Genomic DNA, 15,107 nt, shown 5'->3' with positions numbered 1-15,107 from the left:
AGCAGCCTCTCCTCCAAGGCTTCATCTGCAAGATTGTTCTAGGCTTTGTCCTGAGTTCCAGAAGATGCAGTTTCTCTGCCAGGAAGGCTCAGAGGAAGTCCACAGGTGACTCACATTTGCTTTAGGATTTCCTTTGGGGTTGCCTTGACATTTCTCAGCTGTGGTTGTAAACCCCTTGCTCTGTCCGAATTCATTTAGTGTAGACTGTTTCCTCAGTTTACAGTCCATGTGTGGGTATATTCTATGTATATCGATTTAGCTTTTGATCATCTCACTGAGCACAGTGACACTTGAGTTAGTGGTGCAGATGCCATGAGTAGGCATGTCTTCATGGGGGAGGAAAACTGATTTTAATGCTACTTTCCTTTCATTTCCTGGGGCCTCAGCCTGCAGCTGACTCTCAGGTGTCTCTTCTATGTTACCGGGGCACCTTGATTAACTGACTTCTCTTACTGCTTCTATAAACGAAGGGATGAGCACTATAGATTATTTTTGTATGTTTTTTGAGGTAGAGTCTCACTATGTAGCTCTGGCAGTCCTGGAACTTCCTATGTAGACCAGGCTCCTCCTGCCTCTGTCTTCTGAGTACCAGAATCAAAATCATATGGCTCCAGGCCCAGTGAGTACTATGTTTTATTAGAAAATGGGAGAATGAAAAATATACAGAACTTGCTATAACTGTGTAACTTGTAATTGAATACCTTCATTTAGTAAGAAAAATGTAAGCGGGCTGTGGTGGCACACCCCTTAACTCCCAGCTCTTGAGTTCAAGGCCAACCTGGTCTATAGAGTGAGTTCCAGGACAGCCAAGGATACACAGAGAAACCCTGTCCTGAAGAACAAAAGGAAAGAAAAATGTAAACTGTTCCATTTTGAAGGAAGGAATTAAGACCAGTCAACAAGTATCAAGTAACATGGCAAGATGTGGTATGTTTGCCACAGGCAGAGATGTAGGGAGACAGAGAAGTAGTGGGTATGTTGTTAGGGTCGGTGTTCCTGCAGGGACGCCTCTTGCCATAGCTACGGAAGTTTCAGTGTCCTTGCTTTATAATCCTAGAGTTGCAAGTGGGGACATTGCTACAGCTTGACTCATCATCAAAACTAAAACCATCTGGGGGTGATAACAAGGCATCCTTTCGTTGGCCATTCTTCCAGGGAAAACCCTGTTGGTGTAGGCTAGAGCTGTCATATGACCCACTCTTCAAGTCAGCTGGATGCCGTGGAGTAAACTCTGACTTCTCCTTGAGGCATGTGAAAAAGAGTCAAGAATCGTGGAGCTTGCTTTCCTCCACAGCAGTGGGACTTCTTCATCTCAAATAGAGATGACTTTGATGTCAAGTAGAGTCACTAGGTATGACCCAGCCCAAAGAATAGTTAATTTGGAACAGTACCAAATTATGCCAGCTGTGTGAATGGAACCAGCAAAAAGAATTTTCCATCCTGCCCCACTCCCAACTCCTGGAAAAAGACACCAGATTTTCTGCTTTCAGTTTTCCTGTGTCCCACCCTTGCCTCATCTCCCCTCAGCAGGAAAAGGTGGGGTTTGGGGCTTTCCCTGAGTTACTCAGTAGTTAGAAAAATCAATACATACAAAAAAGTAGTTGGTAGTTTTTTTGTGAAAGTTTCGAAGTGAGTTCATTTTAGCTTGTCTTTTATGGATTCCCAGAACAGAATTTAGAAAAACAGAAAACAAAACAACTTGAAATAGAAAACGTGAGAACTAGTCAAAGCAGGTGGAAACAAGCTGAACAAGGGGCAGATGACCAGTGGAGCAGGGCAATTTGATATACAGAATGACTTAGCAAAACGTGACTAGGATTGAGGCCGCAGTTATCTCTACTTTAAATGTGGGTAAGGACTTTCTATGGACCTGAAACAAAGTAATTGTTTAAAAAGTTGGGTTTGGGTTTGTTTGGTGTTTGTTTGTTTTGTAGATTTTAGGGAGACCTGGGTATAGTCTGATTCAATTTGTACAATGTGCAATTATGAAAAAGCTAACAAATAAAGAGTATAGTACAGTTTGGGGGAACTTAGTGTGAGTCTGGGAAATGGCACACAGAACCAACTCTTCCGTGTACGTCATGATAAAATGTTTCAGATCGACTTTGACTTGGTTATTACTGCCCTCCCTGAGGTCCTGATTTAACAGTCTCCAATGGGTACACATTCATTCCTGGTTAGGAGCATGTTACAGTCAGCCCAGAGCTAGAAGAGTCCAGTTCAAACCTGAAGGTGCTCTGTGACAGTCACCTGCACATATCCACAGCTATTGGATAAGAAGTGACCTGGATACTCCAGAGGACAGAGACAGTGCTTTAACAGTGGTCAACACCTCACCCCTTTATCTTCCTAGGACATCCCTAAGGCCTCAGACCTTCTATGATGGGAGTCATTGCAGTGCCAGAGGAGTGTGCCACATCCCCATGGCTGAACCGTTTTGCCCCAAAACAAGAGAGGTTAGTGGTCTCCCTTACAGGTATTTCAGGAGAGCTTGGCACGCAATCTGCAGGTTTGTCAGTTGGCTGAGTAGGTAGTCCCCTCTTTATCCCCTCAGCGTTGGTTTTGAAAAGCAGTGGTTTGTGGGTGGGTTGGGGAGCAGGGCAGGGGGAGGGTATAGGGGACTTTCAGGATAGCATTTGAAATGTAAATGAAGGAAATATCTAATTAAGAAAATATATATAATGTGAAGAAAGAAGAAAAAGAAGAAAAGCAGTGGTTTCATGGTGAGCCATTTCCCATGGCTAAGGATATCTACATTATTAGTTATTTTAAGCAGAATCGGTTCACCTGCTGAGCCACCTCTCCAGTCCCAGAACTGTTTCTGATACAACTGATGTTTCTAAAAAGCCTTGAAGTAAGGAAGCCCAGATAAGTTGATCTCTGGACAGAAAAAAAAAAAAAAATCAGGAAAGCCATTCTTTTGCCATATGTCTTTGGAGGGAGAGCAAGCTTTTAAAAAAAAAAAAAAAAAAAAAAAGAGCAGTGACTGGAGGACAGCTGCACTCTGGGAAACGACACTGGGAAACACACACACTTCAATCTGTGTGTGACAAGTGATACCTTAGCTGAGCGAGTGAGATCAGTTAAGACCTGAGACCTCAGTCCAGATTGCAGCCCTTGGAATAGCCTTCCTAAGTTCTAGACAGTGAATGGAATTCAAGTATATAGATTACCAGAGCCTGGTGTGGTTTCACTAAAAGCTACGAGCTATGCCTGCAGTGGACCTGAATGTGTGATTGTAGGGTGTGATGGCCTCTTTCAGTGATCTAGGTTCTCTAAGGATATGACCGCAAAGTCTACTCTAGGTAATTAGTTTGCTAAAATAGAAAGATAAAATCTTGGACTGTCCGTGTCATTTGTGCTCTTCCTTTTCCAGGTCCTCATAGAAACTGCTAAGAAGCTAGGACTTCGGTGCCATTCAAAGGGGACAATAGTCACGATTGAGGGGCCTCGTTTCAGCTCCCGGGCAGAAAGCCTTATATTCCGTACTTGGGGCGCAGATGTTGTCAACATGACTACTGTTCCAGAGGTGGTGCTTGCTAAGGAAGCTGGGATTTGTTATGCAAGCATTGCCATGGCAACCGACTATGATTGTTGGAAGGAGCATGAAGAAGCAGTAAGTGGGAATCCCTCCTGATCACGTGAGGTGTGGGCGTCAGCCACCAAGAGAATGTCTCATTGGTTTCCTTTGGATTTGTCTCGGGGCCTTTGTACATCGCTTTTAGGTGTTCATTAGGCTTTGTTAGATATTTTCTGTAGTTTCCTGTTGGCATATAAGATCTTCCACAGAGGGTCAGGGAGTTCTTATCTGGGCATCAACAGTGCAGGCACTACATCGTAGGCAGGGAGATGTACTGAGAATCATTGAGCCCTGGGCCTGCCTTTAAAAAGAAAGTTGTACTTTGTGTGTGGTTTCCTTGTGCTGTTGCTACTTATGTTTATTTTCATGGAGAAGGAAAGCCTAGTAAGAAACCCCCAAGTCCCTATCCTGTTTATCATACTGTGGCCACTGTCCCAGGGCCTGTTTCGCCATCCAGTTAAACATAACACAGAATCACCTAATCATGTCACCTGTCTACCCACATGTATTTGCTGGGCAACACAAACGAATCCCGGTCCTTTGGTTTTCATAAACGTGTTATTGCTTTCTTCTCACTACAGCTGGTATTTTTTTCTTATGGGAGAGTTTTGAGGCTGACTGTGTCTGGCCTGGCAGCTCAAGAGCTCCTCCCAGCTTCATGATCTATAGAAGCTGTTTGCAATTAATGGGAAAGAAACATTTGTTCCTGTCACTTCCTGGCAGCACATTGCTTCCTGTCAGATTTTCTACTCAGTCTCAGGCTAGGCAGCTAGATGCCTCCTCTACAGAGGGAGCGGTGACTCTTATGCCACATGGGTGCTGGAAAGCAGATGGCTCAGTTCTGTCAGTGGGAAGGCATAAAGACAAGTAATATCACATGCCACAAGAAAGACACGCGTAAACATGGCATTCGCTCAAACGGCTATTTGTGTCATTGTGCTTTAAACAAATTACAGCCCGACATGACAAGGTTCTAGAGTGGCCTAAGCTCACCTCGGTTTCCTTTTGACACTCAACAGATTATTTAGTTTGTTTTCTCTGAAATAAAGCCAGGACATGGAGCAGAGGAATGACTCTCTGCTTTGTGCTTGTGTGTGTGTGTGTGTGTGTGTGTGTGTGTGTGTGTGCGCGCGCGCGCGCCAGTGCCATTGTAACCAAACACAAACAAACATATTGTGGGAAAGCCACCCGGCAACTCCTGTGTCACACCCAGGAGGCAAGGAGAGCTAGATTGAACAAGAATGGGGCAGTAACCTTCCAAGGCCATTGTCGCAGTTACTGCAACAACCATCAAGCCCAGCCTCCTAGTACTGGTTCTCATCTGTGGGTTACAACCCCTATGGAGGTTCAAATGACCCTTTCACAGAGATTTCCTAAGACCGTTGAAAACACAGATACTTGCATTACAATTCATAGTGTTAGCAAATTACAGTTAGGAAGTAGCAATGGAGTTAATTTTATGGTTGGCGTCTCCACAGTACAAGGAACTGTGTACTGAAGTGTCGACAGCCTTAGGAAGGTTGAGAACCACTGCCCTAAAGGTTCCACTGGCTGAGGAACAAGCACTCAAACATGAGCCTGTGGTGTGCATCGCAGCTCCAAGTCATGAAGGGGAGGTGGGACTGCCACACTGCAGGAGTAGGTGTCAGGTAACGGCCAGAACTCCAGGCCTTCGTGTAACCTTCCAAAGTTCACCCCAGCTGGCCTAGTTTTGTCAGCTACAGCCTGCCTCTGAAAAAGAATCAGTGGTCTCCCAAAATGTCACTGCCCGGTGGGGAAGAAGTGTTCAAATCATGAGCCTGTGGGGGGCAGGCAAGAGTCAGACCACAGCAAGTGGTTTGGAGAGTGCTGACTCCCGGGCTCACTCTCACCCTTAACTCCATCGAGTGGCTGTGCAAAGGAGCGAACCTTGGAAGTTTAAGCTCAACCTGGAAATGAGGGTTGGATTGTTGCTAGGAGTCATGGGGTCAATAGGAAGGGCATTTTGAGTGGAACCCAACAACAGGAACAAGGTTAGTTCAGAGTCAAGGGGGAAAGAATATGGACATGAGTAAAAATAAATAAGGTGAGTCTCTGGCTGCTGTAATCGCCTGCGTGTGATCCCTCGACTTAAATCGCACCTTTGTATGCAAGCCACACGGGAGCTGAGCATCCACCCCTGTGGCAGTCCTACTTCCTTAGCTTGTCTTGGTGTTTGTGGAAGCCATCTAGATGAGGAGACACAAAGATGTGTCTTTGGATCTTAGCTGTCTTCTAAGCAGGGTAAAGGAAGGCAAGGATCTGGACCTGACGGTCAGCTTTCCCCCGTGAACCAGTTCATTCATACACAAAGGTAGATAATTACATGAGTCCATCCGAGCCGACTCCATGCCCAGTCATGTCTCATCTGTACCTCCGTAAGCATTGCAGGAGGTGGCCAAGTAATTACATCATAATTATGTTATAATTACTTACTGTGCTCAAGCAAATTTCCAGTTCCTAGTTAAATATCATAAATAACATACATGTTATAAGTGACTCTTGTGTGCATGCACACACACGTGCACGTGCACACACACACACACACACACTCATACACAAATACATACACCCGTTTCTGAAGATCCAGTTTAGCACCCAGTTTATGCTGGGTAAGCATACTGGCACTGAGCTATATCCCCAGTCCTAGAAGTAATTTTTTTTGTCTTGTACAGGAACTTAAGATGCCAAGTACAGTTGGCACACACTCAGAAAGCAAGCAGTGCCTGGGGGGCAGAAGCAAGAGAATTGTGAATTTGAAAGCAACTTGTGCTATGCAGCTTGTGCTACAGAGTGAGGGACGGCTTCACATAAAGGAAGGACAGGGAAAGGGGACAAACGTGTTGAGTCTCCCACACTCTAGGTTCCTACCAGCTTCATCTTACCGTGTGTCCCTCTGTCTTCTGTATTGGATGCTGGATCTAGATACAGAAGGAAAATTAAACATCATAATGGTGATTTGTGACTGGAACACAGAGTGAGTTGGAATTTTTGTTTTCAGGTGGTTTGACTTGGTTTGCTTGTTTCTTTAGGCTCTTGGGTGTAGTTTATGGTGTTAACCACCAGTCCATTTACTATGAGTCATAAAAATAACACTTCTACTTTTTTTTTTTTCTTAAAAGATGCTTTTAGAATATTTAGCTCCTGTTTAGTTATCCAATGTAGCAAATCAAACTGGAATTCACTTTTCTATGGACCAGGAAGGGTGGTGGTGGTAGCGGTGGTGGCGGCAGTCACTGCTGGTTGACATCTGTGGTATTTTCTTGGGCTTTTCAGAAATAACATTGGGCTGCTTTAAGGGCTTTCCTGTAAGATGAAGAGCAGTGTTTGGACTCAGGGGATTAAATTTGGAGTAAACAGACTTACAGCACAGGTTTGTTTTCATCTGTTCAGGCAACTATGAGAAAAATCCCATTAAAAGTAGCTTCTAGACCAAAAAGAAGGCCTTGTTTTTACATTTCAAGGGGTTGAAAACTCTAAGATCAAGACTGACTGGCTATATGTCTGGTGAGAACCCATTTTAGTCCTATCTTCACCAAACCTCACATGACATATAATTCATGTTTTAGTTACTTTTAAATTGTTGTGATAAGAACCATGACCAAGACACCTTATAGAAGAAGGAGTTTACTAGAGACTCACAGTTCAGAGGGCAGGGCGGATAGGAGCAGGCAGGTAGGCATGGCGCTGGAGCAGTAGAGTGACCTCAGTCCCTTCCCCAGTGGCACACCTCCTCCAGCAAGATTACATCTCCTAACCCTTCCCAAACAGTTCCACCAACTGGGGACCAAACATTCAAACAGATAAGCCTATGGGACCACTCTCATTCAAACCACAACAATGAGGGAGCTTGCTGTAATACCAGACCCCGTTCCTAACAGCAGTGCCAGCCTGACCTAATTAATCAACTTCTCATACCCCAGCTTCCAGACACCCTCAGTCCGAGAGAACGAAATTCCTTAAGATGAATTTGGAAGGGAGACAAACATCTCACACCAGAGCAAGACAGGGACACGGGTAAGTGTTCTGTGAAAAGCAGTTTATGCTAGTAAAATTCTGTGTTCTTCTCTCTCCAGGTGTCAGTGGATGGGGTTTTAAAGACCATGAAAGAAAATGCCAATAAAGCCAAAAGTTTACTCCTCACTACTATACCTCAGATAGGGTCGATGGAATGGTCAGAAACGCTCCGGAACCTAAAGGTGAGCGTCCTCACGTCTGTGAGCAGACTTGGTTTATGGCTTTTAACTATAGTCTGTCTGTCTTTCTAGTCTGTCTGTCTGTCACTTTCAATTTGGTCCCTCTCCTTGTGCATTTTATGTAGGCCGACACTTCTTTTTTTCCAACAAGCTTTTTTGTTATCTTGTGCCCCAGATTCTTTCCATCGTCCTGGAGTTGTCCTCACATCTTGGTTCAGAAGGCTCATGAGTTTCCTGTGTGCTTCTCTTGTGCTCAGCTGTTTTCTCTTTGGTAGATTAGTGCAGGCTTTAGGCAGGCCTTTATAGCCAGGACATCAATACATCAGTGACAAAGTAGAGGGAAATATCTCCTTTAGGCCAATATTACATAAAATTAAGACCATTATTAGTGATGGGTAAATGACAAGTTGCAGATTGGTAGAATCTCAACTCGAGTGTCTGTTCTAAGGATACAGTTTAAATTGCAAGCTTAGAGAGCGCCACTTTTCGTGGCCATTTTGTGACTTGATTAACTGGGGTGAGTACGGAGCCTCACTCTGATTCCACTTTACCTTTTCTTGTACCTAAAGAGAAAGTTCCTCCAGGTGTCCTAGAGCTTTTCTGTGCTCCTGGATCCTTTGACAGTCACTGAGAGGGCGGCACAGGTTGATAGAAGCTACCCCTACCTGGATTAGCACCTCCCACAGGAGTGAGCCACAAGTTTAGGTAGTGAAGCCATTGTAAAGTAGTAAATGATTAACAGTGTTTTATGTCTTGCACGGAATGCCACAGCAGAGCCCAACGTAGAGCCACCCAAAGGTCGAGAGTCGCTCCAGTGAGCTGTGCAGCACACCACTGTGACCATGGGTCTCAGCCTGTATGACTGGGAAGGCCAGGAATGTTGTAATATAATGTCTTCCCTGGGAGGAGACACCCCCACTGGTTTCAGCACCGGATACCTAGGAGATAAATGTTTACTTAATGAGTGCATAATTTTCCTCCCATGATGGGTTCTGTTGCAGCTAAGGAGCAAAAGGACCTTGTGATTATGCTAGTTCTGGGGGGTTGGGGATGGGGGAGAGACAGGAGATAAAAATCCACCAATTACAAAATGGTGGTTTGAACAAAGCAATTTCAAACAGATGTGCTCAGACCACTCAGAAGTTTGTTTGCTGGAACCATGACTCACTGTGGCCTCTTCAAATCAGTTTCAGACTCACAAGCTAACCTTGTGTTTACCACAGTTTCACGTTCCAAGTCAGCTCCTTAAAAGACATGCTGAGATGGTACAAATCTGTGGTCCCTTTGAAGCTGATGGAGTGTGGTCATGGAAATACTCACTTTAAAGTGGATTATTTAGTGTAGCATTCATCAGGTTTCAAATGAAGTGAAGAATTGAAGGTTGAAGAATTGTCTTTTTAAAGACAAACTTGAGTACCGTGATCTCCGCTCTGGAATAATAAGGAACGTGGGACTAATCATTTTTATTCTGAATCATCTAGGCACGAAAATGCATGTAACGAAATGCGTATCATATGTTCACTCACTAGTTCATTCCACAAACACCAATCAGCCCACTGTGTCAAGCTCTGAGTTAGAACAGTACCCAGCTATCAGGTGTGGCAGTTCATGCCTTTCATGCCAGCAGTAGAGAGACAGAGGAAGGTAGATCTCTGTGAGTTCAGGGTCAGCCTGGTCTACAGAGTGAATTTCAGGTCGGCTGGGGTGACATAGTGAGATCTTGTCTCCAGAAACAAAATGTAGGACAATACCCAAAGCCCTCTCCCCCAATGGAGAAGATCCCATTGTGTTGCTGATGGAGACACATTAAAACTTCAGTGACTTTACAGTGATACAAGATGAGGGGTAGAGGTCACATGGGCGATAATTAAGCTGGGAGACTGGGGGAACATGTGAGATTCTCACAACTGTCCCCTGAGATGAGCACAGCCAACCACAGTTGTCACAGAAGAGAAGGACACACAAGAAATCAGAGTTGCTCCTAAAGTCCCACATATGGTTAGTGGTTTTCCTTAGCTACATTTTTAATTTCTCGTGTGTGTGTGTGTGTGTGTGTGTGAGATATATGTGCCATGGTGAGTGTGTGTAAGTTAGAGGGCAGTTTGTAGGATTTGATTCTCTTTCCACCATTTGGGTCCCAGTAATTGAGCCCAGGTGTCAGGCTTGGTGGCAAGTACCTTTACCCCATGAGCCATTTCACCTGCCCTACTTAGTGTTGGTTTTTTTTTGTTGTTGTTTTTTAAATTTTGATTAATATGGGAAGTATCTGAAAAGTTTTAATAAATATGTGTCCCCTTGAGTCCTTCCTATAATCCTCAGTGTTTCAAGGATTCTATTGTTCTGTTTTTGCTTTTTATGTCTGTTATTGTTGCTTTTCAGAGAAGTGCTGGGGTCCTTATGCTGTCAGCTGCTTGTAGCCCCTGTCATCTCTGCTTACTTTCTTTCAGAACATGGCTCAGTTTTCCGTTTTACCACCAAGACATTAAAACAGCATAGCTGACACAAGAAGACGTTCTACTTCTAGTCTTTGGGAGATTTTGCTTAAACAAAAATGGGAAAGATCCGCAGCCTTCATGCCTTTGCCTAGAAAGAAAGACACTGTTAGTGACTCAACCAAGATCCCAACTCATCTGGGACCCAGAAGGAAAGCAGACAGCCTGCCAAACAAAACCGGAAAGCACATCTGTCTCACTTTCCCTATTAAACTGACAGCAAGGCTCACTAGCGACAACATCCACTACCCTACAGCGCTAAGGAACCAATATGAGCTCGAGATGGGACTGCGTGATTGTAAACTGGCGCCATGTTTCCGACACCTGGTATTCTAAGAGTCTCTCTTGAAGAAGTTATGAGATATTCCTTCAAAGAGTCATGTGTAAAAGAAGAATATTACCTGTCATAGTAAAATAATCAAAACTATCTGAATATAAAAAAAAAAATTAGGTGTGCCGTGTTTCCGTTATAATTAGGTTATGGAGCAATCAAGTGGAAATCATGTTTCCTCACAAAGAAATGATTAATCTTTTCCTCTACTTTTAAGTATAATCAAATAATAAAGCTGTAAAAATTAAAATGGACTTAGAGAGCTTTGAAACTCCTTTGGTGGTGAAGACAACAACAATAATATAAATGCGCTGTGTATGTGATTCAAGATATATAAGCCAAATCACCCCCTTTCCCAAATAAAGAAATAAAGGAAAGTGCTGTGTGAGGAGCTTACTAAATGTTTGCTAAGAAATATCCTGGGTCACCACACAGCTAAGATGATGTAACTGAGAAAACCAAGGCCAGTGTTTAATGCAAGCCAGTGTGACTCATCACAGTGTATCGAGAGTTGACACATAATCAGTTGGCAATGTTTTCTTTTGTTTAAAAGAAGAAAGAAAGTAGAAGCCTAACTTTTTATTTTCTTTTTTTTTAATTTTTAACATTTTTTATTACGTATTTTCCTCAATTACATTTCCAATGCTATCCCAAAAGTCCCCCCATACCCTCCCCCCCCCCACTTCCCTACCCACCCATTCCCATTTTTTGGCCCTGGTGTTCCCCATTACTGGGGCATATAAAGTTTGTGTGTCCAATGGGCCTCTCTTTCCAGTGATGGCCGACTAGGCCATCTTTTGATACATATGCAGCTAGAGTCAAGAGCTCCGGGGTACTGGTTAGTTCATAATGTTGTTCCACCTATAGGGTTGCAGATCCCTTTAGCTCCTTGGGTACTTTCTCTAACTCCTCCATTGGGAGCCCTGTGATCCATCCAATAGCTGACTGTGAGCATCCACTTCTGTGTTTGCTAGGCCCTGGCATAGTCTCACAAGAGACAGCTATATCTGGGTCCTTTCAGCAAAATCTTGCTAGTGTATGCAATGGTGTCAGCATTTGGAAGCTGATTATGGGATGGATCCCTGGATATGGCAGTCTCTAGATGGTCCATCCTTTTGTCACAGCTCCAAACTTTGTCTGATATTAGCCCAAAACTTAGGATACCCAAGATAGAAGATACAATTTGCTAAATGCATGAAACTCAAGAAGAATGAAGACCAAAGTGTGGACACTGTGCCCCTTCTTAGAATTGGGAACAAAACTTTATTTTCAAATTACTGTTGTTACAGGTGCCCTACAGCGCCTGTAAAGGTCTATAAAGTGAGTGTGCCTGTGTCTGAAATTGACTTCAAGATAATAAGCTGTTGATTGTAAGCAATAAATGAACTATTTGCTCCAGCATTAATGTCGAGTGAGGCCCTGGATAAGTGCAATTGTTACTTCCGCCCATGTTACAGTGCTTCCAGCTCTGGCTGTAAGCAGTCCATGGAGACTCCGTGAGGCCTGCCCAGGGCTTTAGGTTGTTTTTACTCACTGCAGTGTAAACACTTCTTTCCCCTTAGTCACTGCGGGGTGGGCACCCGTCTTGTTGCCTTTAGAAAATGCTGCTCTCTTCAAGGAGAATGACTTTCTTCAGTGGCCTTCCTAGCATCATGTGCAGGCTTCTTCCCCTTTTCTTTAATCCTTCATCATGATGAAACATGCATATAATCACTGGGTCTGGCTCAACATGATGCTGTCCGTTCTGTCCGTCCTCCTACAGGTATCATAATTCCATTCTTTTTCTGACAAGATGAAATCTCATTGTGTATCCTTTCCTCATCCTTATCCATGCATGTGTTGATGGACGTGTGGGCTGCTCCCATAATGTGCCTGTTCTGAGTAGTGTTTCAATAAACATCAGTTTGCAGACTTCTCAGATGATCAGATTATACTTGAGCATTTGTGTTGGGTCTTAGCTATTGCTGTTTGTATAGAAACTAAACTCCACTTTGAGAACCACTATCCAAACCATTTCTCTGGTTGTTCTTTAGACAGATTCCTGACCTCAGACCTAGTCAAGGGCATCACTTGGTCCATCGTACATTTTTTTTTTCACAACTCTTTATTGGTTCTAATTGGTTGAATTTCACATGCACACCAAACCACTCATCTCCCCTCCCCTCATGCCCACTCTCTACCCTTGCAGCCTCCCCTGCCAACAGAAGCTGTAGTGAGGGTCTCACAGTGTGTCCTACAGTATACTCTTGGCTTGCCAATGTTGGTGGCATTGAGTTGCTGGTCTGGTACAAGGCCCTCTGCCTTCTGCTACACTAACAATACTGGAACCTCACTGGGACTCTTCATATATCCTGTTGTTGCCCTGTAGTTTTGGATTTGTAGGGCTAGCCCCTTCATTCTAGCAATTCATCTATGGGGTACATGTTGGGGTGCACCAACTCAAAGCCATGGATCTGGGCCTGAGAGGTATCTGAGCTGGTCAGCCCACCAGCCCTCCCACACCCATACTACCAGGACAAGCTCTCCTCCCCTGTGCCAACTGGCCCATCCAATGCTGCAGCCAGCAAAAGGCTGGTCATCTTAGGCTAGCTCCCTGTCTGAAATGTTTTGGGCTCTCTCCTTGCCTGGGCACCTTGTGGATTATCAGTTTGGGGCTCTCTTCAGCCTGGGACCCATGGTTCCAGGTGGGGTACTTTTAGTCTCCAGCTTGCTCCCCTCCCTGGGAGCCTGTCAGGTTCTGCACAGTGCCAGACTAGTGATCCTCAGGCTAGCTCCCTTCCCTCCCTGTCCAGAGGGCCTCCTGGCACTGGATTGGTGGTGAACTCAGGCTTGCTCTTTTCAATTTATGTTAGGTTACTACTGCTAGACAGACACTATGACTAAGACTTATAGTCTTATAAAGGACAACATTTAATTGGGGCTGGCTGACACGTTCAGAAGTTCAGTCCATCATCATCAAGGTGGGAACATAGCAGCAACATCTAGGCATGCAGGCAGAACTTAAGAGTTCTACATCTTCATCTGAAGGCTGCTAGTGGAAGACCGAATTCTAGGCAGCTAGGAGGAGGTCTTTTTTTTTTTTTTTTTTTTTTTTTAGTTTAACTGCACATGTCTTTAATTAATAAAATTTTCCAAAGTAAAATACACAATAAACAAGAGGAACCAAAGGGTTTCCAGAAATAACCTCATGGTAAGTAGGGTTGGGCAGAGTCAGGGACAACAGATTTGGTAAACAACACAGTATCTAGGGGAATGTCAAACCTGTAGAGGCCTTGAACCCAGATCTAGTGGTGGGGTGCAAGTATTTCAGTCTATATGGATCTTCAAAGCTGCAGCTTTGAGGGAACTTGAGCTGCTGCTGGCTCTATGAAGGTGGTAGAGTACTGGAGCTTTGGCTAGGGCTGAGTCTGATCTCTGGAGCTGAGTCTGATGTGTCTTCAACTGCTACAGATTGAACTGGGTCCATGACTTTTGTTGATGGAAATGGGCCAGTGGTTATGGGCAGCTAGCACCGCACCCAGAATGTTCCCCAGGCCTGAAGAAGGGATGGGAAGATACCAGAGGGGCTGGGTTGAAGAAGGGAGCCAATATCTGCTAGGCTTGGGAACACAGGATCACCAGTGGCCCCAGCATTAATGGGGGCATAATCTCCTGTGCTGGTGCATTGAGTGTGAGCTCTCCCACCTTGATTCCCAGGAGTTTTGGGACATTCTTGGGGATGCTCCCGAAAGTTAGGATGAGGTCTTATAGCCCACAGTGACACACTTACTCCAACAGGGCCATACCTTCTAGTTGTCCCACTCCCTGGGCCGAGTACAAACCATCACAATAGCTCAGAACACTGAGCATAGACAGAGCCTCTCCTCCCTACCACCTACTGATTCATACGTACACAACAGCCACACCTGCAATGCCTCTAGGGTCAGGTCCATTGTACTTTTGTTTTAACTATTTTTTGCTCTTTATTAGGTTATGTCAGCACACAAATATGCTTCATTTCTCCCTTTCAATATGTGTATATGTGGTGCTGCGTATCAAACCCCAAAGCCTTGTGCATGCCAGGCTAACACTGTACCATGGACCTATACTTCTTGGCCTCCATTAAAATTCTTTATTGTCTTAATTTCTTTGACTTAATCTGGAATAAAATCCTTTCTTAGTTTTTTGTTCTTGTTCTTGCCCTAGTGTGTATAAAATACCTTTGTTGCTGTGATTAAAATACCTTGATAAAAGCAACTTAAGGAAGTATGGGTTTATTTTTGCTTCACAGTTCAAGAGTGCAGTCCAGGGCTTGAGGCAGCTGCTCACCTTGAATCTACAACGAATAAGTGGAAAATGATGAGTGCTTGTGCTCAGCTCACATTATCATTTTTATACAGTCCAGGATCCCAGCATAGGGAATGGTGTCACCCATATTGGGTCTACTCAAGTTGAGTGTTCCCCATTTAGAAAATCTAATCAACATAATCCTAAGCAGGCAAGGCCAGAGT

General features: G+C 44.2%; 1 protein-coding gene and 1 pseudogene across 1 annotated transcript in view; one reads left to right on the top strand and one right to left on the bottom strand.

The window, feature by feature from the left end:
• Positions 1-11,018, top strand: part of Mtap (methylthioadenosine phosphorylase) — a 41,155-nt gene extending 30,137 nt beyond the window's left edge. Inside the window, exons 5-8 of the mRNA XM_021159850.3 lie at positions 2,354-2,456; positions 3,377-3,616; positions 7,675-7,797; positions 10,242-11,018. Of these exons, the coding sequence (XP_021015509.1) occupies positions 2,354-2,456; positions 3,377-3,616; positions 7,675-7,797; positions 10,242-10,280 (505 nt within the window). The 3' untranslated portion in view covers positions 10,281-11,018. The remainder of the gene's footprint in view (positions 1-2,353; positions 2,457-3,376; positions 3,617-7,674; positions 7,798-10,241) is intronic.
• A 3,411-nt stretch (positions 11,019-14,429) lies between these two features.
• LOC115031033 (small nucleolar RNA SNORA17) lies at positions 14,430-14,544 on the bottom strand (annotated as a pseudogene).
• Between the last annotated feature and the right edge of the window lie 563 nt (positions 14,545-15,107).

The sequence above is a fragment of the Mus caroli genome, unplaced genomic scaffold, assembly GCF_978045245.1.
Source record: "Mus caroli unplaced genomic scaffold, Mus_caroli_1 scaffold_6, whole genome shotgun sequence".
In the NCBI taxonomy this organism is placed as follows: Eukaryota; Metazoa; Chordata; class Mammalia; order Rodentia; family Muridae; genus Mus; species Mus caroli.
The sequence above is the reverse complement of the archived record's forward strand: the minus strand, read 5'-3'. Positions and strand labels throughout refer to the sequence as shown.